General features: G+C 42.9%; 1 protein-coding gene across 5 annotated transcripts in view; it reads right to left on the bottom strand.

The window, feature by feature from the left end:
- The window catches only part of ARHGEF3 (Rho guanine nucleotide exchange factor 3), a 299,011-nt gene that overhangs the window by 29,046 nt on the left and 246,053 nt on the right, over positions 1 to 23,912 (bottom strand). For 4 of the 5 annotated variants that reach the window (XM_045862139.3, XM_045862138.3, XM_045862137.3 and 1 more), the window contains one exon: positions 12,074 to 12,181. In XM_045862139.3, the coding sequence (XP_045718095.1) occupies positions 12,074 to 12,181 (108 nt within the window). Of the gene's footprint in view, positions 1 to 12,073; positions 12,182 to 13,494; positions 13,643 to 23,912 lie in introns of those variants that run through there. The other variant, XM_045862141.3, reaches the window with a different exon arrangement.

Raw genomic sequence — 23,912 nt, 5'->3', positions numbered from 1 at the left:
CTTTTTCCACACTCTATCAACAAGATATTATTATTAATCTAATAGGGAAAACAACTACAGCTGATCCTTAAACAACATAGGTTTGAATTTTGAGGGTCCACTTACATGCAGATTTTTTTTTCAATAAATATGGTACAGTACTGTAAATGTATTTTCTCTTCCTTATGGTTTTATTTATTTATTTATTTTTAAATGTATTTTTTAAAGATTTTATTTATTTATTTGTCAGAGAGAGAGAGCACAAGCACGGGGAGCAGCAGGCAGAGGGAGAAGGAGGCTTCCCGCGGAGCAGGGAGCCCAATGTGGAACTCGATCCCAGGACCCTGAGATCATAACCTGAGCCAAAGGCAGACACTTAACCATCTGAGCCACCCAGGCAACCCATCTTCCTTATGATTTTAATAACATTGTCTTTTTACCAGCTTACATTATTGTAAGAATACTGTATATAATACTTCTACAAAAGATGTGTTAATTGGCTGTTTATGTTATTGGTAAGGCTTCTGGTCAGCAGCAGGCTATTAAGTAGTTAAGTTTTGGGGGAGTCAAAAGTTATATATGGATTTTCATCTCTCTGCAGAGTGTGGGGGGTGTCGGTGTCCCTAACCCTTGCATTGTTCAAGGGTCAGCTGTATACCTTAACTCCAGTTTCATGTTTTTGAAAAATATGACTGAGCATATTTTTATGTATTTCTTGAAAAATTTCCCAGAGAGCTGGAGATATTTTTCTGTTGTAGTTTGGGGGGGGGGGGGCGGGGAAGAGAGAGGTGAGCTATACTAGGTGAGCTCTATTATTAAGAATTCTTCGTTTTGTGTTTCCTTAGTGAGTGGTGGGCTTGGGAGCAAAGGGGGAAGGGACCGGGCAAAGTTCACATACATCAAAGAGGGGCCTTTACGTGCCTGCCCACACTTAGCACTTCTGATGAATTCTCTGATCCTCACAACCACCCACACGGTGGGGGTTTATTCCCACTTTACTGATGAAGAAACTGAGGCTCGGGGAGGCTAAGGCACTTGCTCAGGCAGGATTCAGAACCGGATCTGTTTTGCTCCCAAACCTGATCTCTTTCTATCAAGAGGGCCATATGCCTGCTACTTATATGCAAATCATGCACTGGGGGGAGGTTTCAGTGATATGGGCCTTCTAAGAGTTTAAATCTAGTTATAGAGAGGGAATGCGTTTACTTATTTTTTAGGAATAATGACTGAGTGGCTCTTTGACCAATCAGGTTAACCCTTTTGCTTGGGCTGGATTAAAAGAAACGTTTTATTTTTAACTCCACTTAGAAAGGGGAAGGATGCTGAAAAGTCCCCAAAATACAATAAAGAATGCTGGTCAGGTGTGTGGTCGGCACTGGTCAGCCCTGGGGACAGCTGATAGCCAACCAGACCCAAGCCATGGACAAGTATTTAAGACCATACAACATGACCTACACCTCTTCCAGTCCTCAGTACAACTGGGCGCAATTAGATGAGAGGATTGGAGCTGGGGAAGGAACATGTAACTACTGCTAGGAGAAAAACCCCAAAGAAGAGGATGCCTGTTGAGGGAGGAGAACAGCTATGTCCCTTCCAGTGCCCATCCCCCTTCTCCTGCTTTATTTTCCTCTATTTTCACCATGTGCTGTGTGATGTCATTTACTGGTTTCTGACATGTCTGTTTCCTCCCAGTAGAGGGTAAGCTCCTGGAAGGCAAGGATATCTATCTGTTCTGTTCACTGATGGACTTATTAGCAACTGGCACATAGTAGGAGCTCAACAATTTTGCTTAATGAATGAATAGCATGCCTTGTTTGTGCTGGGCATGGTGAGAGGAGCTTTAGAACCTTGTATAACCAAGAAGTAAGGATTGCTAGCCCTATTTTACAGATGAGGAAACCGGAGGCTCAGAAAGGGTAACACTTCGCTGAAGGTCATACAGCTAATGAATGGTGCTCCAGAATTTAAACCCAGGTCAATGGTGAACTCAGAATGATGACATAGGTCTGGTCTATTTCAGTTCCCAACACCCCCAAACCCAGGCCCCTGGTGACAGATTTAACCAATATCCTATCCTGCTTCCCCTACTGTTAGATTCAGAGTGTGGTAGGAAGCATGTGCCCAAACAAGTGACTTTCAGGCTACTTCTCAGTCCATGACAGAGATTCTAAACCTTGCCACCAGTAACATTTTGAACCAGAAAATTCTTTGTTGTGAGGGGCTGTCTGTATCTTGTAGGATGTTTAGCAGCATCCTTATCACTAACCCTTAGATGTCAGTAGTGCCCACATCCCCATTGTGACACCAAAAACACCTCCATTGCTGAATGTCCCCTGGAGTGAGAAACACCAGTCTATGCTGACTAGGAAAGACCCAGCCTTGCGAGGGTGGCATAAAAACAGAAACATGCACATAGATCCCTCTGGGTGTGGGGAATGAAAAATGTTCCAGGACAAGCAAGAGCTTCCATGAGGGAATCCAGCTCAGCAAATGAGTCAAAAACCTAAAGCTCATAATTACTGGCAGCTAAAATAACAATAGCTAGAACAGGCACAGATGATGTAGATTTAGGAAATGGGTGCTCGGGTATATGCCTGGGCTGGGTATGTGGAAAAGATGCTGCAGGTGCAAAGGGGACTGTCTGCCAGGTGGGAAAAGAGGGACCCTTTACACATGTCAGAGGAAATGTAAACCCAGCAGGTGAGGCATGATGGAACAGATTTAATTTGTTAATGCCGCCTGTTCAGCGGGGTGCTCCCTCACCCTTTTCCAAAAACAGAAGCTAAAGATAACAGGCTCCAATAAAGAGAGTTCAAGCTAGGGAAATTCTCTGCAGTTACCATTGCTATTTTGTAACATGGTTTATTATTAAATGGATTGGAAGTTAGGGTGGGACTGTCAGAGGAAAATGGGTTTCTATGTTGCTACTATAATGGATTAAACCAAAATGTACAGTAGTTATGGCTGGGATTAGAAAATGGTCTTGAAGAACATCTTGGAGGAGTCTCTTATGGAAGGCTTGATTAGAGCAATTAACTTAAGTTGAGAAATAACACTTCTCAGTTTTGTAGTTTCCATTACTTTTGACCCTCATTCTAGTCTTGGGAGAGGCAACTTGACAGGTTCTTGCATTTTTGCCCTTTTTAATAGATGAGAAATCTGAGCACCAAGAGATTTAGTGACTGGCCCAAGGTAAGTGTGGGAATAGGAACAAAGTCTAGTCTTCTGACTATAAAACATGGATTTGGGTTAAGAACACAGGCTTTGGAGTAAAACAGACATGGTTTGAAGTCATCTCAGTAGCTGAGGGACCTTGGGGAAGTTAATCTCTCTGGATGTTAGTTTCCTTATCTGTGTATGGTTTGTTTTTTTTTTTAGAGATTTTATTTATTTATCTATTTATCTATTTATTTATTTATTTATTATTTGCCCAGTGCAAGCCTGACACGGGGCTTGATCTCAGGACCCCAAGATCATGACCCGAGCCCAAACCAAGAGTCAGACACTTAACCGAATGAGCCATCCAGGCACCCTCTCAGTTTCCTTATCTGTAAAAGGGCATAGTAATGAGTACCTAACAAAGGTGTAGTGAGGATTACATAAAATATAAAGGATAAAATATGTCAAGGGCTTAGCCAAGTGCCTGGTACGTGGGCAACAGGCAATGGATGTCCTATCAGTGTTATCATACCATTGGCTGCATTGTTACCATTAGTGCTGGTTTACATATGTTTTCATTCATTAGCAAACAGCAGACATATCTTTGAATTACTTGGACCAAATGGTTCCTTGGGGACCTCCATTAGGATAACCGATAGGAGAAAAGCTTCAGCAGCACAGTGCTGCTTATAAAGCAAAAGATCTAGAAACAGCCTAAAGTGACCAATAGGGAATAGTTGGATAAATTACAGTGTAATCATAAAATGGACTATTATATGTTTGTTAAAAACATTATTTTAAGAAAAGCTTAATGATAATGGGAAAGTCTCACATGTAGAGTTAAATAAGAAAAGGAAGATCCTTACTTAAAATACAACGTGTTAATAGATGTTACCCCTAGATGGTGGACTATGGATGTTTTAATTTTCATCTCCATATGTCTCTACATTTATTTTCCAGATTTTTCCATAAGAGATATTAACTAAGAGAAAATGAAATCAGTAGACAAATGTGCAAGACCATGAATATGGAGTTTGAAGTGGTGCTATAAACATAAAATCATATTTGGATTTGATTCAGATTAATGCATATTAAAAAGGCACCCAGTCAATTCACAATAAAAGAAAAAAATCAAACCCCATAGACCCAGGGCAAGAAGTCTTTCTGTAGCTGAGAGAGATTCTGAGTAGAATGAATGAAAAGCAGAAGAAAATATTTGGTTCCGGGGTGGGGAAAATATCGTACAATTTTCTTAGTTCTACCCAAAATTTAGGAAGCCTTCCAGAGGCTTGGGACAGCAGCTCAACCTCTTCATTAGGCACCATAAAACGGCTTTTGCACAATAATGTTCAGATACAGTATTCCACGAGCTGAAATGGAAATGTTGACTCTCCCTGCCACGCGGACAAACAAAGAGTAAGGAACAACAGTGAGGTGTGATGTTCCAGACCAAAAGTCTGGTCATCTTTTTTAGATCCCGGCAAACTACAGGCTTTATTACGACCAGCTGACTTTTTTGCAGAAGCTGGCTCCAGGAGAGCCGCTGTGAAAACCCTGCAGGATGCCAGCTCCAGCCCTGTGTGACTTAGGGCACACTGTCTCCTTTTGCCTACTGATTACCTCCCCCAACAAGTCTAGAGCAGAACAAATAACACAGTAAATAAAATGAATAATAAATGGAGAACACTATTACATCCCATTTTCTGCTGCATCTCAGTGAAATGAAGTACTTCGCAGATCTAAGGGCCCAGGAATGGAGGAATGAGAGACTGTGGTACCAGAAACCCTTCCTAAGCCACAACAATCCTCCCCAAGGGGATACAAGTGGGAGAGGGCTGATATTCTGTTGTGAAGTAGCCCAGTTATTATGTAACATTACTAGGTGGGCACCCACTGCCAGCTCCTGGAGAGCCCCTAGGAAGAGCAATGGCCAACTTTTCCAGTAATAAACGCAATAATAACAGTAACTGTCAATTTCTGAGCATATCTTAAGTCACATGTAGTGCTAGGCATACCAAGCAAAGTAAGATACAACCTTGTTCTGTGTGGAAAGTCAAGGGGGCCCCGGGAAGGGCTATCCTGTGAAGATGTCCCAGCAGGCAAAAAACGGTGGGAAAAGAGAGGGGAAAATGTGACTACAAGTCTAGAATTAGGATGTGAGAACATAGAGGAGCAATTCTGCCCAAGACAGGTACACACCAGAAAGAGAGGCCTGACTCTAGAGACATCAGATGCCTTGAGTTTACATAATTTGACCAAAATTCCACTTCTGGGAATATCATCGAAGGAAAGGAAGGAATACACCCACACATAAGGTTTGCAATCAGGATGTTTAAAGCAGTATCATCTATAATGGTAGAAAAATGTAAAGAACTTAAATGTTCAACAAAAGAAGAGTGAATAATCAATACCTGGTATATCCTTTTGATGAAATACTATATGAATTCATCAAGAATTGGGTTTGTGGAAAATACTTAATGACATGAAAGTGTATTCTCATACTGTAAGGTTATTTTATACTATTAAGACAAAAACATGTTAAAAGACAGTACATATATAAACAATAGTATATATACATATACATATAATTAGGATTTTGTTTAAAAAAACACACATGCAGGTATATTGTAAAAGAGAAGACTGTCTGAGTATACACCAAAATGTTATATAAGATATTTAATGATGGGGAGGTGGGGTTACAAGTGACTTTTACTCCCTTTTCTGTGTTTCTATTTTTCAATTCTAAAAAGATGTTCTATAATCAGAAAAGAAAGCACAATTGGAAGATACTTTTATTTTTATTTTTTTAGTTTTTCTTTTAAAGATTTTATTTATTTGACAGAGAGAGACACAGCAAGAGAGGGAACACAAGCAGGGGGAGTGGGAGAGGGAGAAGAAAGCTTCCCGCCGAGCAGGGAGCATGATGTGGGGCTTGATCCCAGGACCCTGGGACCATGACCTGAGCCGAAGGTAGACGCTTAACGACTGAGCCACCCAGGCGCCCCTGGAAGGTACTTTAAAAAAAATAGGACGAATGGCTTCAAAAGACATTCAATACAGAGTTATTTGATAATATAAAAAATATTCACAACCTAAATACCCATTAATAGGAGACTGGTTATGTAAAGTAAGTTACATCAACACATTGGAATAATATATACTTGGTCCATTAAGATCATATTTTCCAAGAATAACTTGGAAAAGTGATATAATACTTCCCTTAAGCCATAAGAAAATTCTGATCCAGCCAAAGGACAAAGAAAGGATGCAAATAAAAGAGATGGGAGAAACCAGGCAAAATGCAAAATGCAAAAAAAAGAGAGACATAACTCAAGACAAAAAACATTAAAAGAAATGAAGAGGATTACTGAACCTTAATGAGAGGTACAATTTCCCCCAAGAGGCTGTAACAATGATGAGAGGAACCTTTACATGCCTAACAGCATAGCTTGGAAATACGTAAGGCCAAGACCAATAGAAATGCCAAGGGAAACTGACCATGCAGGTCCCCGTGGGAGATTTCAATCCAAGAGTGAACAGATCAGACAAAGATAAGGCTGGGTATACTGTGAGTAACCCCAAATGAGGCTCAGAGTATGTAAGTTATGTAGATATACCTAGAATAACACTGGAAGGAAATTATTAAAATACTAACAAGGGTTGTTTTGCAGTGGAATCTTTTCTCTTTCTCCTTTTTTGTATTTTTCCATACTGAACCTATACTTTTATAATGGAAAAGAAATGAAGCTCATGTTCAGAGAGAACGCAGGCCTCAACCACAGTGCTGTGAACAGAGCATTCCGTAGCACGCATGGGCCCCAGCACTGGCCCCAGCTCAAATGCGTCCACCAGCTGTGCAGGGCCAGGGGGTGGGGAGAGGCAGGACTCAGCGACTCGCCCACGGCGAGCTCACTGTCCTCACTGCACAGGAGGGGTGCACGCAGGCCCCTTTCAGAGCCAGACCACGTTTTCCTCTCCGGTAGGCCACTGAGGAGATTTTTAGGCCCCCAAGGATGCAGACATCTGTGCTCCAGGCTATCAGCAGCACTCACTTCCCGGTCAGACAGAGACAGAAGGCCAGGCAGAGGCTGTCCCTCTCCAACTTCCACAAATGCTGTCTTTGTGCTGGGGCCTAAGCCCCCAGTCTATATGGGTACAGGAGAGGCAAGAGAGAACAAGTTCTGCAGTGTCTGCTTGAACCATTGCTGCAAAGGACCACTCCCATTTGTGGCTGGGGTTTCCACGTTTTTGGAAAAGTTGCTAGCCACGAGCTGTCCTGATACCCTTCTGAGCTAAGCTGGGGTCTCCTGAGGAGCCAGAGGAAGGACTGCTAAGTGCTCCATTATTGATTAAAGTATTGTGTTTGGGCCTAAGTCATCTCTTCTATAATAAAAGGAACCCAACCTCAGACATAACTGGACACTGAAAGGGATATAGATGTCTCTGTGAGGCCAGCACCAGGGACAAGGGATACTGTGACAGAGAACCAAGCTGCTCAATTGCAGCTCGAGTTGTTTTTGGAAGTAGAAGAGGCATATATAATAAACACCTATGAGTGAAGAATGAATGCTGAGAGGTTTGGGGCAGCCTCTACCCAACTCTCCTTGTTTTTTGTTCCTCCCCTTTTGGAACAGGCACCAAGACCACTGAGCACAAAATGGAAGAGGATGTGAAGACAGCCCACGAAGTATCCCTTTGGGGCCTCCTGCTTCCCCTCCTCCTCCCTGCTCCTCAGATCACATTAGTACCCTATCCCATTCTAGCTGGAGAGGGAAGCAATAAAGTCATGGGGCAGTTACTGAGATGCAGGCTGGAAATAATTCTGCAAAACATGCATTGCATGCACCAAGGTGACCAACAGGGAGATATTTGGGGGGCAAGAGAGCATTCTCTCTGCTTTGCAGATCATCCTGCAAACACGGCTGTCTAACTGCACACAGGGGCATAGTTCCATTCACTGACCCCCCCCAAGGACACACTCACAACATAAGCACACTGCTCACGTTCTCTCTGTGTCCACGTGCACAACCGTTATGAATTACCATTCTGCTTCTGCTGGCTTGTTTCTGTCCTATAAATGGAGCCTGGAGTTAGCTATTTATCATTATATTTGAAAAAAGTAAATTAAAAAATTATTTTGCCGAAAAAAAAAATCTCTGAGGTTTTAGAAACCAATTTCCACATGTCAGATCCCTCCCTTAGGTCTGGCTTTCTCATCCTTGTTTGGCCTCAGTCTGTTGGATTTCAGACATGGCTTGATTTCTTTCTGTCCCAGTTCTCTAGGTCAGTACAAATTTTCAAGGTGACCAGATATTTCCTGCAGGCTTCCTAGTGTAGTATCTGTAAGGCAGAGACGGGAGAGGAGGAATAAAGGCCGCCTGGGAAGCCAAAGGAAAGGTTTTGACGGTACGACAATAGAGGATCTTACAGCAACACACAGTCAGGTCTGGGCTGTGGTGGGAGGCATACAGCAAGCTGTCCCCAGAACTAGGAGCATAAACATGGAGTCTACAGGCCAGGTAAAGTGATGACAGTGAGTCAAAGAGTCAGGTATTGGAAGGACAATTGGGAGAGGTGGGGACATTTGTAGGTGACAATTGGCTGGCTACCCAGATCCAGCTCATTATTACCATGTGGCAACATGGGCCCAGCACTGCCATGCTTTTCAATTCTTTAAAAGAAGCCAGAACTTAAATTCTTTTTTAAAAGATTTAATTAATTAGGGGTGCCTGGGTGGTTCAGCTGTTAAGCGTCTGCCTTCGGCTCAGGTCATGATCCCAGGTCCTGGGATCGAGCCCTGCATCGGGCTCCCTCCTCGGCGGGAAGCCTGCTTCTCCCTCTCCCACTCCCCCTGCTTGTGTTCCCTCTCTCGCTGTGTCTCTCTCTGTCAAATAAATAAATAAAATCTTAAAAAAAAAAAAGATTTAATTAATTAATTAATTTAGAGAGTGTGTACAAGCAGGGGGAGAGGCAGAGGGAGCAGAAGAGAGAGAGAATCCCAAGCAAGCTCCAAGTCCAACACAGAGCCCGACGCGGGGCTTGATCCCACGACCCTGAGATCATGACCTGACCTGAAATTAAGAGTCAGATGCTCAACTGATCGAGCCACCCAGGTGCCCCTGGAATTCCAAATTCTTATATGGACTGTTTGGATTTTTATATGTCAGCTCAAAACCCCTCACAGCCAAACAAAACACAATTTGAGGGCCAAATGTGGCCATGAATCACCAGAAGGCAACTCTGTCCAAGATGTAAGCAACATGAGGGCAGGATGTAGAGCCTCGTGTGTGATGAGGGCCCACCCAAGGCTTACAGAATGAGTGAGGGCCTTCCCAGGGAAGAGGTTCGACTGTCCTAGGAGAGCCAATGGGAAGACATGGCTGGCAGCATGGAGGTCTCATAGTCAAGGGCGGAAATAACTATAGAGTGAACTTGAGCCCCAGCCACTGGGATGGAAAGGAAAGGGTGAAATGGCAGTAGACAGGCTAAAGAATTTTCAAAAAGCAGAACTCAGCAAAAGACCAGATGTGCAGGACTAGGGCGGTGATGAATCTTCCAGGGGAAGCCTGTGATGAACTTGGCCAGAGGGCTGAGGGACTGGTCATGGGGGAGAGAAGGTAAACACATTTTTCTTCACTAGCTTCAAAGCCCTTCATCTGGCTCCCCCAGATGACCTTATTTCTTTTTCTTCTCCGTTCTCCCACAGAGGGGATCAGGGGATAAGCAAGGGCCCATAGGCCCAAGCACTGAGAGAAACAGAGCCAAACCTATAGCTAATTAAGGTGATGAGGTATTCATTCAGGAGAAACTGAGGAGAGCTAACAGAGTAATGGACAGGGCAGGGAATAAGCACCGAAGAAGGAGAGCATCCACAGGGAAATGTAAAGCACAGCCTGCGCTCTGCAGTATCATGGCATGTTGGCTGAATGGTGCAGAAGCAATGGCAGGAGGGGATGAGGGAGACCTAAAATAGTTCTCAAATCATAGATTTTCACAGCATAGGACATGCCTTGGGTTCTGGTCCACAGTTTTCTTAGTAACTCGAAAGCCAAGATAAAGATACTGCTAAGCAAAAGTATTCAGGACAAGGAAGGAATGGCAGACTCAAGACAACTTCTCAGCTAAACAAGGTAAGCCTTTTCGCGGCATGGCTTTTGTTGGCTTCAATCTGCAAGAGGATTTTTACGATTATGAAATTTGGTCCAAGGCCTTGGACAAATCTCAATATTCACCTTAAACCATGAGAGACGATGGACTCTGAAAAACAAACAGGGTTCTAGAGGGGAGGGGGATGGGAGGATGGGTTAGCCTGGTGGTGGGTATTGAGGAGGGCACATTCTGCATGGAGCACTGGGTGTTATGCACAAACAGTGAATCATGGAACACTACATCTAAAACTAATGATGTAATGTATGGTGATTAACATAATAATAATAAAAAAGATAAACTTTATTGGGAGTTTAAGAACAACTCTAGCCACTTGTTTACCAAAGAATTATTATAGTAGCTACTATCTACTACTTAGCCAACTAATTAGTAAATTAGTGATTGCTAACAAAGGGCTTAGTATAGTTTTGTTAGCAATATAGCCCTTTAAATGCACTATCTTATAAACATCAAGGACTTTATTTCTTTTTAAAGACTACTTTTTTTAAAGATTTATTTATTTGACAGAGAGAGATTGCGTGCAAGCACAAGCAAGGGGAGCAGGAGAGGGAGAAGCAGGCTCCTCATTGAGCAGGGAGCCCAATGCAGGACTCAGTACCAGGACCCTGGGATCATGACCTGAGCCAAAGGCAGACACTTAACCAACTGAGCCACCCAGTCGTCCCAATACTAAGGACTTTAAATGCACTATCTTATAAATCTTTACAATGATTCCATTCTAAAGAAGCTGTGGCATTATCCCCAATTTACCCATTAGGAATAAAACAAGACCTAGAGACATTAAGTCACCTGCCAGGGTAACAAAGTCTCTGAGGGACAGAGCCAAGGTCAGAACTGAAGTGCTTCCACTACAGGGCCTTTCCTCTAAGCCAGGAGTCAGGAAACATTGTCTGTAAAGGGGCCAGATAGTAAATATTTGGGCCTTGTGTGCAACATGGTCTCTGTCCTTGACTGTGCCACTGGAATGGAAAAGCAACCACAGGCGGTACATAAATACTGAGGCATGCCTGTTTTCCAACAAATCTTCACTTAATGGACACTGAAATTTGAATGTCATATAATTTTCTTTTTTTTTTTTTAAAGATTTTATTTATTTTTTGACAGAGAAATAGCGAGAGCAGGAACACAAGCAGGGGGAGTGGGAGAGGGAGAAGCAGCCTTCCTGCCGAGCAGGGAGCCCGATGCGGGGCTCGATCCCAGGACCCTGGGATCATGACCTGAGCCGAAGGCAGACGCTTAACGACAGAGCCACCCAGGCGCCCTGAATGTCATATAATTTTCAAGTGTCATGAAATATTGTTCCTCTTTTGACTTTTGCTCCAGTCATTTTAAAAGGAAAAACCATTCTCAGTTTGTGCACCATAAGAAAACAGGGGGCAGGCTGAATTTTTCTCCTCATGCTGTCGTCTGCCGACCCTGGCCTAAGTACTAGGCTCTCCTACCCTCCAGCTCATGTCACCTACTGGTTTTCTTAGGAAGCCCATAGATACTTTAGGACCAATCCTGTGAGTGTGCATATGGATGGGGTATAGGACTCTGAGGAAAGATCCGACAGAGATGATTCCTCAAGTCAGCCCTCAAAGGACTCCATCTGACCCCAGTTTACAACTGGAAAACACACCTTTCTTCCTTTCAGTTCCCTCGTTTGCTCTCTTCTGCTGAAATAAGCATTGATTCAGATCTCTGGGGAGGTTCTGGGGAGAGCAGCAATGACCCCTCCCACACAACATGGTTTTCTGCAAACACAAACCCACCGTGTCCTTCTTACCTGCAGGGTTTGGCTGAAGCGCTTTAACGGTGTGGCCTTCACGGGTGGGATGAGGTTTGCTAGTGACGTGACTCTGGAAAGGGGTTTGACACGTTTATTACTAGGCTCCTAGAGGGTTAAAAAAAAAAGGAAGGAAAATGTCAAGGTTAATTACGGACAACATAACTCCACCCTACAGTCCAGTCCCACTCCACAAGCTACTCCTACCGATCTATGGAATATAAACAGTGCCCCGTCTCACTCCAGCTGTGTGGAGATGACTTGGCTCAGGAGCCAGGGAAGGGGAAATGGCAGGGGACATCAACAGAAGCAGCCTCTGGGCAGACAGCAAATGGGTAGGGTCTGCTCCCTACACTTCACCCCCAATATCTGCCAGCTTTTAATTCAGAAGCTTCCACTTAGAATCATTCTCCCTGGGGCGCCTGGGTGGCTCAGTTGTTAAGCGTCTGCCTTCGGCTCAGGTCATGATCCCAGGTCCTGGGATAGAACCCCACATCAGGTTCCCTGCTCAGCGGGGAGTCTGCTTGTCCCTCTTCCTCTGCCTCTTTCCCTTCCCCACCCCTTGTGCTGAATCTCTGTCAAATAAATAAATAAAATCTTAAAAAAAAAAATCATTCTCCCCAGTGCCTCCTGCAGAGAAAAGCTGCCACAGATTTCCCATCCAATGACCTGGTCAGGCAGTTGTGTTTTCATGCTTCTGGTTTCACCTTTTTATTTTATTTATTTATTTATTTATTTTTAAAGATTTTATTTATTTATTTGACAGAGAGAGACACAGCAAGAGAGGGAACACAAGCGGGGGGAGTGGGAGAGGGAGAAGCAGGCTTCCTGTGGAGCAGGGAGCCCGATGTGCAGGAGCCCGATGTGGGGCTTGATCCCAGGACCCTGGGATCATGACCTGAGCCGAAGGCAAACGCTTAATGACTGAGCCACCCAGGCGCCCCTGGTTTCATCTTTTTAAAAACGCTTTCTCCATCTTGCCTGAAGCCACTCCCCAAATTTCTTTTATGCAATGGGGCTTTTCTAAAGCACAAGGAATGATTGTTTTATCAGTTCATTAAATTAAAAAAAAATTTTTTTTTAAAGGAAGTTCTTCTATTGCTGGGCTATTTAAAAAGCATCTTTGTATCTACAGTATATTTGAAATGCACCTATGAATACTTATAAATAACAAACAGGAAGAGAAAATGTACAGAGAGAAATTCCTGCCGTGCACATCTGTTTTTATAATTCATACAGCCACAAGTTTTGAAAATCACCTCCACATAAAACATTTGCAAATCTGCAAGTTACCCCAAAACAAGCTGATGGGTGTGGCCATTCCAATGTCTTTGCAGAGGAGAATTACATAAAAACAATAGGCTGTGGGAAAGAGGGACATGACAGACAAAACATTTTACAAAGACAAAGACAACAGTTACCCTTGCCTTCCTAAGTTCCATCTGACCTGCTGTAGATGCTGGACAGCACATGAAGACACCAAATTTTGATGAAAAAAGCCAAACTTGCCAATTGCTGTAGTGAACCTCAACCATTTCCAGAGGAAGCCTCAAGATGCTCCTATTTCTTTTTCAGCCATTGCTTTCAAAGTTTTGAGGGGTAAGGCAGAACTTCAGATTCTCCAGGACATCCCTGCAGGGTGTTTTGAACATAGTAGGTACTTGGAAAAATCTTGCCTGAATTTGGAATTTGTCGAGAAACTCTCATATCATTTTGTGCCCTTGCCAATCTCAGATGTCAGAAGCCGTCTTGGAAATAGACCCGATCCTTCTGGCATTTAAATAGAAACATTAAAAGACTAAAGAAAAAAAAGTGCAAAACAATTCCACAATGTTGCCAGGATTGACTTCATGATTTCTCGAAGCAGTGAAATACTTTTCCAAGACAGAGAATGAATCTGGGCTGCCAGGGACCTCTCCAGCTTCTTGGCATGCTGAGCGGAACAGACAGTAGGAAACTCTCCGAACACTGGGGAGGCTCAGTTCCAAAATGCAAGGGATGAATCTCTCAATATGAGAGACATCACATTACTATTATTGACGTGCTGAAGAGGAAGATCCAATAGCCCTTCTGCTTCTAGGTGACAATGTCCTTCAGGGATGCTCCCTGTCCAGTGCCTGGCTCCTGAGCATCTGTGCCCAGAGGAGGATTTTTAAAATATTTTTTATGTCAGAGCTGCATCACCAGCATACTAAACACACACACGCACACCCTCTTGAGCAGCCCCTGAATTTCTCTAATTTAGCTCTGGCTTTGGGCTGGAAATGCCAGAGTTGTGATATCACCACCTTTGGTTGTCCAAACTGCATTGCAGCAAATGGTGGTGGTGGGGAGGGTTCATGGGGCAGCAGGACTTGGTCTCAGATGATCCTGCAAACACCTCAGAGCCCGGAGACTCCCAGATCTCCATTTTTCTTAACGGCTAAAGGTGCTGGATCACAGATTCTGTATCAGAATGGGGAGGCTGAAAGACAAATGCCAATTGGTTCTCTTGCTTTAAAAAGGGGCAGGGAGCATCACATGCTTGGCAGGATGGGGGAAGATTCAGTTCTGTTCCACTTGCTGTGTCATCTTTTCTAAGGTTCTGCTGACTTTGCTGTATGACCCAGTCCACGGGTGTTTACGCAGCTACAAGATGTATGCACAATGCAGATGCCAGCCCCTCTGCACTACATGAGATTGTAATTAAAACTCTTTCCTAGGGCATTGCCCATTTGGAAGTAAACATCAGGCTGCTCTCTGGCAATCTGACATTCCCAAGTAACGAACAACTGAAGCAGAAACCACTGCTGCATGATTTAGTGCTGTGATCCAGTAAAGCAGGCAGGTGCAATTTCAAAACCAGAACATTTATAGGTTGTTGGATCTATGGTGGAGGCTTTATGCCTGACCCACATGAGCCAAGTATGAATTATGGTGTTCTCCTTGAGGGCTTCAGTGAGACTAGGAGATTAGAAAAATTCTTGGCCTAATTTGATTTTTCTTTTCCATTTACTCAGTATGTCTCCAGCTACATTTTACTGCTATCTAAAAAGAGCCCTCGGGGAAAATGTTTCCAGATTCTAGTTAAATAGCTCTACTGAAAACTAGCAAATGCAATTCCAAGGATGCTTTTGGGTTTTACAGAGAGATGACAGAATACAACCTGCAGAAGCTTCCTAGTCCAACAACTCAGCTGCCAGACCAAGCTGGGCAAAATCGATGCTAAACCCAGACACAAGATATCCTGTTTCAAGTGCAGACACCACCCCCACCATGCAATTTTAAGAAGGGCAGGAGGGCATCTCACTAAAAAGGTTAAAAAGCAGAAAAAAGATAAAGGCATTGAGTATTGTGTGTAGGGAGTATTGTCTGTATAACAAAATTTTGTTTTGTCTTTTCTAGGCCTTTAGGTTTTTTGTTTTTCTTGTCTTATTGCACTAGCTAGGGCCACCTATATATTATTGATTACAGGCTGAGAGAGTGGGTATACTATAATTGATTCTAAAGTGATTATTATGAAGAGTTCATCATTATGAATTGTGCTTGCTGAGAGCATGGAAGAGATACCGTTTATCAAGTAGAAAAAGTTCCACTCTATGATAAGTTTGCTGTGAATTTTTATAATGAATGAATACTGACTTTTATCAAATGTTTTCTTGTTATCTTTTCAGAGGACAAGGAAAGGGAAAAAAAGAAGGGAGAGGGGCAGGAAGGGAAGGAGACAATGAAGAGGCATGGAGGTCACATATTTTCATAAATGTATTGGCACAGCAATTTAAACCATCTTTTGGGCTTGACTTACAAAGGGGAATAAAGCACTCCGTGCCATTTTATTTTTAATGTTAGATTTTATTTTTGTTTTTTTTGAAGATTTTATTATTTGAGAGAGAGAGGGAGAAGCAGACTCCCTGCTGAGCACGGAGCCCAACGCAGGGCTCAATCCCAGGGCCCCGGGATCATGACCCAAGCCAAAGGCAGACGCTTAACCGACTGAGCCACCCAGGCACCCCTAAGGTGAGATTTTATTAAGTAGATTTTACTACTCCTTCGCTAGGGGAGACAATGGTTTTCTTTCCTTCTCCTCATTCTTATCTCCCAACAGGTGAAAAACCAAAGCAGGTTACATGCATGTAAGGTTAAGTGCCTATCACATCAATATGATCTAGCACAACTATTTATTCCTTCAAAAATGATTCCATTCTAATAGACGTGGCATATAGGAAATGATCACTCATTCTCCTTGCACTTCATTTTTGCAGCTAGAGTGGTGTTGGGGAGCAATAGGAGGGTGTTCCTCATTGTGTTTGTAGGTGCCATGAGACTACCTTCACTCAGCCACAAACCCAGCCCAAGAGGGACCAGAAATGCCTTCATCAGTGCAGGACTGACCACTCTACTGCAGGGCAACACTGCTCTTGGCTGTTACACACCTGGCCAGGAGCAAGGGAGAGGTGAGAATCAGCTGTGCTAGCAGAAGCTTCTGCCCATGGGTTGATGGAGTCAGAAAAGTCTTTCAAATGCTTGAGGACACCAGGGAAGCCTTAGGCAGGGCTCCATCTCTGTGGAGAGAGGAGGTGTGCTAGGAATACCCAGTAGCCCTCTAGGAGGCTTTCGTCATCCTCAGTGAACAGAAGTTACAATCTCAGAGTGGTTGAGAAGCTCTCGTATTATGAAATAATAGTAATAATAATAATAAAAAGCTCATATTTCGTGCAGGGACTTCTCTCAATGCTTTACAGATATCTACTAATTTATTCCTCCTAATACCCCTGCAAGGTAGATACTATGATGATCCATATTTTAAAGATAGAGATAGAGATACAGAGGCAGAGGATGAGCTATGTGCTTAAAGTCACTCAAAAGAGGTGGCCAGGATTTAAACCTAGGCAGGCTGGCTCCAGAGCCCCTGTCTTACAGCTTTGTGTAAGGGGCCAGATGGTAAATGTTTTAGGCTTTGTGGGCATCTAGCCTCTGTCACGACTATTCATCTCTGCCATCACCCTTAAACAGTATGTAAATAAATGAATGTGATTATGTTCCATTATAGACACTAAAATCTGAATTCCACAGAGTTTTTACATGTCACAAAATATTATTGTTTTGCTTTTTTCAACCATTAAAAACAGAAACGATTCTTTGCTTGAAGACCATAGGAAGTGGGCTATATTTGGCCCATGGGCCATAGTTTGCAGACCACTGCTCTATACTACTTGCTGGCTTTATAGGGATCATTTCCTGCATCAGCTGTCCTCAGTCTCCGCCTTTCTGCTGTGACATACCCAAAGACTCCCAGGTACGGCACCCTCCCAAAGCACACTTAGACAGTCTTCAAGCTCTGGAGATGGTGTAGGCTTGATTTGTTGATTCATTCTGGAGCTGGGTATTCAGGGTCCTCCGCTGGTAAGCAGGGGAGATACCTGACTTATCTTTATGTGAGTAAGCCCTATCCTAACTACATTTTATTGTCTTAACTTTCCAAATAATTCAGCCCAAGCATGACACAAACTTTCCCTGACCACTGATGTATACAAATAAGGGACAAACAAAATGATAGGATGCCTGGGATCTGCTTCATAGTAATACAGGAAGAGGGAGCAGGGATGTGTAGGAAACAAAGCTGACCACAGGTTGATAACTGTCAAAGCTGGGGGCCGGGCAAAGGGATCTCAGTATACAGTCCTGCCTGTGGCATACAGTCAGACACTGGATAATACAAAGGTTTATTTTAATGGACAGAGAACCATTTTGCAAATGTATCAGTGAGCAGACAGATGCCATCAAAGATTTGTACTTCAGCTGTTAGTCAGGGTCTGGTGAGAAAGGATACTGAAAGAGACAGATGACAGACATCATCTAGAACTGAACACAATTAGAAGAAACCTGATAAAATGAAAGAAAAAAAATCCCAATTTCAGTAACTTTCAACTAACATAGGCCAGAAGAGGGAAGGGTCTGTGTGGCTGGGAAATCAAAAGCTGGGAGAGCTACTTTGAAACGTTCAAACTTAAAGATGAGCAACCCCATGGAGAGTCACCGACCCAGCTGCCAGACTCCCTGAAGTCTGCTCTATTCTATTTTTTAAAAATATTTTATTTATTTGTCAGAGAGAGAGAGAGAGAGAGAGAGAGAGCACAAGCAGGGGGAGTGGCAGGCAGAAGGAGAAGTAGGCTCCCCACTGAGCAAGGAGCCCAATGCGAGACTCAATCCGAGGACCCAGGGATCGTGACCTCAGCTTAAGGCAGACGCTTAATTGACTGAACCACCCAGGCGCCCCTGCTCTATTCTATTGACTGGTTTTTTATTTGCTCTCATCAAGAAACCATCAACAGGCTGCCAATCATGGGACTCCATGACATAAAACAATCTATGGAGTTCCACTCTGATGTAGAAACATACAGAGAGAATAGGAGCCATTCAAGGCCAGACTGCCCGGGGAGGGGACACTTCTGTTCTGTGGTATTTATTTTATGAGAGTGCTTCCCTTTCCCCGATTCTGCCTCCCCAAATTCATGTTTTACTCTCCATTCCTACAACAGCACCATCTTCTACTAAGAAGGCAAAGACCTCCCATCCTTGCCAGAGCCTCACTCCCACTCTGCCACTCTCCAGGTACATAAATGTAAAGCACGTGACCCCATGACTGTCTTGACTTGACTTTACCACCCGCATCCTTAGGCCCAAAGGCTGGTTCATGCAGTCTTACGGTTTATGCCCAAGCTTCTCACCCTTCAAAACTTCTGGGTCACCACAAATATTATGGTGTTCTCACTTCTGTTGACACCTCCTATTGCCAAGGCCTTCCCACCCTTTTGGGGTTTTTCACTGACTTGCTGGCCAGTTTTTTCTTTTTTTTTTTTTTTAATTTTATTATGTTATGTTAGTCACCATACAACACATCATTAGTTTTTGATGTGGTGATCCACGATCCATTGTTTTCGTATAACACCCAGTGCTCCATGCAGTACGTGCCCTCCTTAATACCCATTACCAGGCTAACCAATCCCCCCTCCCCCCTCCCCTCTAAAACCCTGTTTGTTTTTCAGAGTCCATAGTCTCTCATGGTTCATCTCTCCCTCCAATTCCACCCCCCTCATTTTTCCCTTCCTTCTCCTAGTGTCCTCCATGCTATTCCTTATGTTCCACAAATAAGTGAAACCACATGATAATTGACTTTCTCTGCTTGACTTATTTCACTTAGCATAATCTTCTCCAGTCCCATCCATGTTGATGTAAAAGTTGGGTATTCATCCTTTCTGATGGCTGAGTAATATTCCATTGTATATATGGACCACATCTTCTTTATGCATTCATCTATTGAAGGGCATCTCAGCTCTTTCCACAGTTTGGCTATTGCGGACATTGCTGCTATGAACATTGGCGTGCATATGGCCCTTCTTTTCACCACATCTGTGTCTTTGGAGTAAATACTGAGTAGTGCAATTGCTGGGTCATAGGGTAGCTCTATTTTTGAATTTTTGAGGAATCTCCACACTGTTTTCCAAAGTGGCTGTACCAACTTGCATTCCCACCAACAGTGTAAGAGGGTTCCCCTTTCTCCACAACCTCTCCAACATTTGTTTCTTTCCCTGTCCATTTTTGCCATTCTAACTGGTGTAAGGTGGTAACTCTATGCTACCCAGAGCAATCTATACCTTCAATGCCATCCCGATCAAAATTCCAATGACATTTTTCAAAGTGCTGGAACAAACAATCCTAAAATTTGTATGGAATCAGAAAAGACCCTGAATCGCCAAGGAAATGTTGAAAAAGAAAAACAAAGCTGGAGGCATCACGTTGCCCGATTTCAAGCTATATAACAAAGCTGTGATCACCAAGACAGCATGGTACTGGCACAAAAACAGACATATAGACCAATGGAACAGAATAGAGAGCCCAGATATGGACCTTCAACTCTATGGTCAAATAATCTTCGACAAAGCAGGAAAAAACATGCAATGGAAAAAAGACAGTCTCTTCAATAAATGGTTCTGGGAAAATTGGACAGCCACATGCAGAAGAATGAAACTCGACCATTCTCTAACACCATTCACAAAGATAAACTCAAAGTGGATGAAAGACCTCAATGTGAGACAGGAATCCATCAAAATCCTAGAGGAGAAGATAGGCAGTAACCTCTTTGACATCGCCCACAGCAACTTCTTTCAAGATACATCTCCAAAAGCTAGTGAAACAAAACCAAAAATGAACTTTTGGGACTTCATCAAGATAAAAAGCTTCTAAACAGCAAAGGAAACAGTCAACAAAACAAAGAGGCAACCCACAGAATGGGAGAAGATATTTGCAAATGACACTACAGATAAAGGGCTGGTATCCAAGATCTATAAAGACCTTCTCAAACTCATCACCCAAAAAATAATCAAGTCAAAAAGTGGGCAGAAGATATGAAAAGACTCTTCTCTGAAGAAGACAGACAAATGGCTAATAGACACATGAAAAAATGTTCATCATCATTAGCCATCAGGGAAATCCAAATCAAAACCACATTGAGATGGCCAGTTTTTTTTTTACTCTTGCCTGTGCCTCCTCCAAGCCATACTTTTACTTCAAGTGGCTCCTATCCTCCCCTCTGGGGGACCTGACAGCCTGCTTTGTAGCTTATCCCTCAGAGACAACACATTCCTGCAGGTTCTCCTTCCTAGCTAATGTTTTTCTAACTAAATGACTAAAAATGAGCCTCATTAAAAAAAAATCTATCTATGGGGCGCCTGGGTGCCTCAAGTCAGTTAAGCGGCTGCCTTTGGCCCAGGTCATGATCCCAGAGTCCTGGGATCAAGCCCCACATCGGGTTCCTTGCTCAGCAGGAAGACTGCTTCTCCCTCTGCCTCTGCCCTTCCTCCTGCTTGTTCTCTCTCTCTCTCTAATAAATAAATTAAATCTTTTTAAAAAATCCATCTATCTATCTATCTATCTATCTATCTATCTATCTATCTATCTATCTATCTATCTATCTATCTATCGAGTCTAGCTCTCATACATTCTAGCTGGGTGATCTCAAGCAAGTTACTTACCCACAGTCTCTTCAACTGAAAAACGAGGAAAGAATCCTCCCATAATGCAGTAGTGGGGATTGTGGCTAAGAGCTATCACTTAATTCTGTAAGAGTTTATAATCTATGTCAGGCACTGGGTTGACTGCGTTACATGATTTACTTGTGGCATCTTCAGAATATCCAACGAGAGAGCTAAGATCATTATTCTCATTTTACAGATGAGTAAGCTGAGGCTCAATGAGCATAAGTAGTTACACAGGTCACCTACCTCAGGTGGCAGAGGCAAGATGGGGATCCTATCCTGGACCACACACCTCAGCTACACTATTCCGCCCAAGAGACAATGATAATGAGTACACAGCACATTGCCTTGTGAAAAGCAAGCTTTCCATGAACAGAGCCTAAAATCGAACTCACAAACTGGTATGATTTTACTAGATCATTTCTCCTCCCCTTCCCCTTTGCCACTAAGAACAGGTGAATTTAATAATCACTCAGTGTGTGCATTCTCTTTTTTAAAGAAATTGATCTTGAAATAATTTTAGATTTATAAAAGAGTTGCAAGAATAGTACAGAATGTCCCCGTGTACTCTGTACCCACCCCTGATGTTAACATCTTACATAACTATGATACGTTTATCAAAACTATGATACTAACATTGCTACAAGATTACTAACTAAACTATTAGAGGATTTACTAGGATTTCACCAGTTTCCCCGCTAATGTCCCTTTTCTGTTTCAGGATCCAATCCAGACTTTCACGTTATATTTCACGGTCATATCTCTGAACTTTCCTCCAATCTGTGACAGTTCCCTGGTCTGTCTTTCATGACACTGAAACTTTTGAAGAGTATTGGTCAGTTATTTTGCTGAATGTCTCTCCATTTAGATCTGAGGTTTTCTTGTGATTAAAATAAGATTATGCATTTTTGTGGGCACCTGGGTGGCTCAGTTGGTTAAGCATCCGACTCTTGATTTCCACTCAGGTCATGATCTTGGGATAGTGGGATCGAGAGCCCTGTGTTGGGCTCTTCACTCAGTGGGGAGTCTGTTTGAGGATTCTCTCTCTCCCTCTCCCCCCACCCCTCCCCCTACTCACAGGCACTCTCTCTCTCTCTAAAAGTAAATAAATCTTAAAAAAAAAAAAAGGTTATGCATTTTTGGCAAGAATACAACAGAAGTGACTTGTCCTTTTTGGTACATCATATCAGGGTAACATTATCTTATTACTTACTTACCATTTGGTTAAGCTGGTGGTATGGGTTGAACTATATACCCCTAAACAGATACGTTGAAGTTCTACCCCCAAACCTGTGAAAGTGACCATTTTTGAAAATAGGATCTTTGCAGATATAATCAAGCTAGGTCATACTAGATTAGAGTGTGTCCTAAATCCAATCACCTCTGTCCTTATAGGAAGGAAATTTAAAGACACAAAGGGAAAAGGCAATAAAATGACAGAGGCAGCAACTGGAGTGATATATATAAGCCATAGAACACCAAGGATTGACAACAAATACCAGAAGCTAGGAAGAGGCAAGGAAGGATTCCCCTGCCGGTTTCTGAGGCCAATACCTTGATTTAAGACTTCTGGTCTCCAGAACAGTGAGAAATAAATTTCTGTTGTTCTAAGCCACCCAGCTTGTGGTACTTTGTTACAACTACCCTAGGACACTAATACAGGTGTTATCTGCTGGATTTCTCCTTATAAATTTACTATTCCCTTTGTAATTAATACATATATGGGAAGAGATATGTTGTGACTATATGCATCCTTTTAAATCTAACTGTGTGAGTGTTTATATAGCATTTGCAAAATTGGCTTCACTAAAGTGTACATCTGTCACCCTGGGGGGATGTGTCTTGGCTGAACAGGGAGAACCAGAAGGCTGATCCAGGCAAAGTACCCAAGAGAGTCAGTGTTGGCTGGAGCGGGCAAGGAGAGGGGCATAGTGGACCACAGGGGCGTGCAGGACATGGAGGCAGCAATGAGGACGCCTTCATAGAGCCGTCTGAGCAAGAGGACTGGGGCTATAGGAACACAAAGCTTCTTTGGAGCCTGCAAGTGACTCTTCATCTTATTTTCTTGTAAATAGAAAAAGACAATAATGAAATAATGGTTTCTAACTCTAAGATTTCCATTAAGTGGTTTTTTGTTTTTTCTGTTCTCTCTTCCCTGGCACAGAGCTAACTGATCAGGTATCATCTGTTACCAGAAGTTGAAAGGCAAATAATGAGGCCCAAATTCCAACGGAAACCTGGCTTCATTGATTAGGCCAAATGCATTTCAGAATTATTGGTTTCTAACCCGCAAGGTGAGCAAAAGGTCTTCAAACTCAGAACTATAATTTTCCTTCAGAGATGCTTATCCATGGTTTCAACAAAAGGGCTACAGACTTTGTGGACTTTGACAAACCACCAGGAACAGCTCCTGGAGGGATCCCTGATACCTTCGTCTTGGCTAATCTCAAAGATGGAGGCCACACCCTGTGCTTATTCTCTCCAGCTGTGGGTCTGGTTGCCTTGCCCTGTGCATCCAAGGGAGATTTGATTTCCTCTTTGATGAAATGGCTCAACTCTCTCCATATCAGATGCTATAAGAAAAACATCTCAATTTCTTAAAAAAAAAAAAAAAAAAGCCACGTGGGTGTTTTTGTTTGTTTTTTATTTATTTATTTTTTTGTACTTTTGCTTGCTAATGGAGAGTAAGGAGAGCCTGGATAAATAAAATTCACAGACCACTCCGAGTTTGTTCGTCTCATGGCCAAGCTGCAGACAGCTTATTGGATTGCTATGTTGAGAATCCAACAATTTCTCCAGCCTCCTCTCCTGGAAATGCTAAATAG

The sequence above is a fragment of the Mirounga angustirostris genome, unplaced genomic scaffold (genome assembly GCF_029215605.1).
Source record: "Mirounga angustirostris isolate CCGP_5_RB_7025 unplaced genomic scaffold, mMirAng1.0.hap1 SCAF_1, whole genome shotgun sequence".
Lineage (NCBI taxonomy): Eukaryota > Metazoa > Chordata > Mammalia > Carnivora > Phocidae > Mirounga > Mirounga angustirostris.
This window is presented reverse-complemented; position numbering and strand designations above follow the sequence as displayed.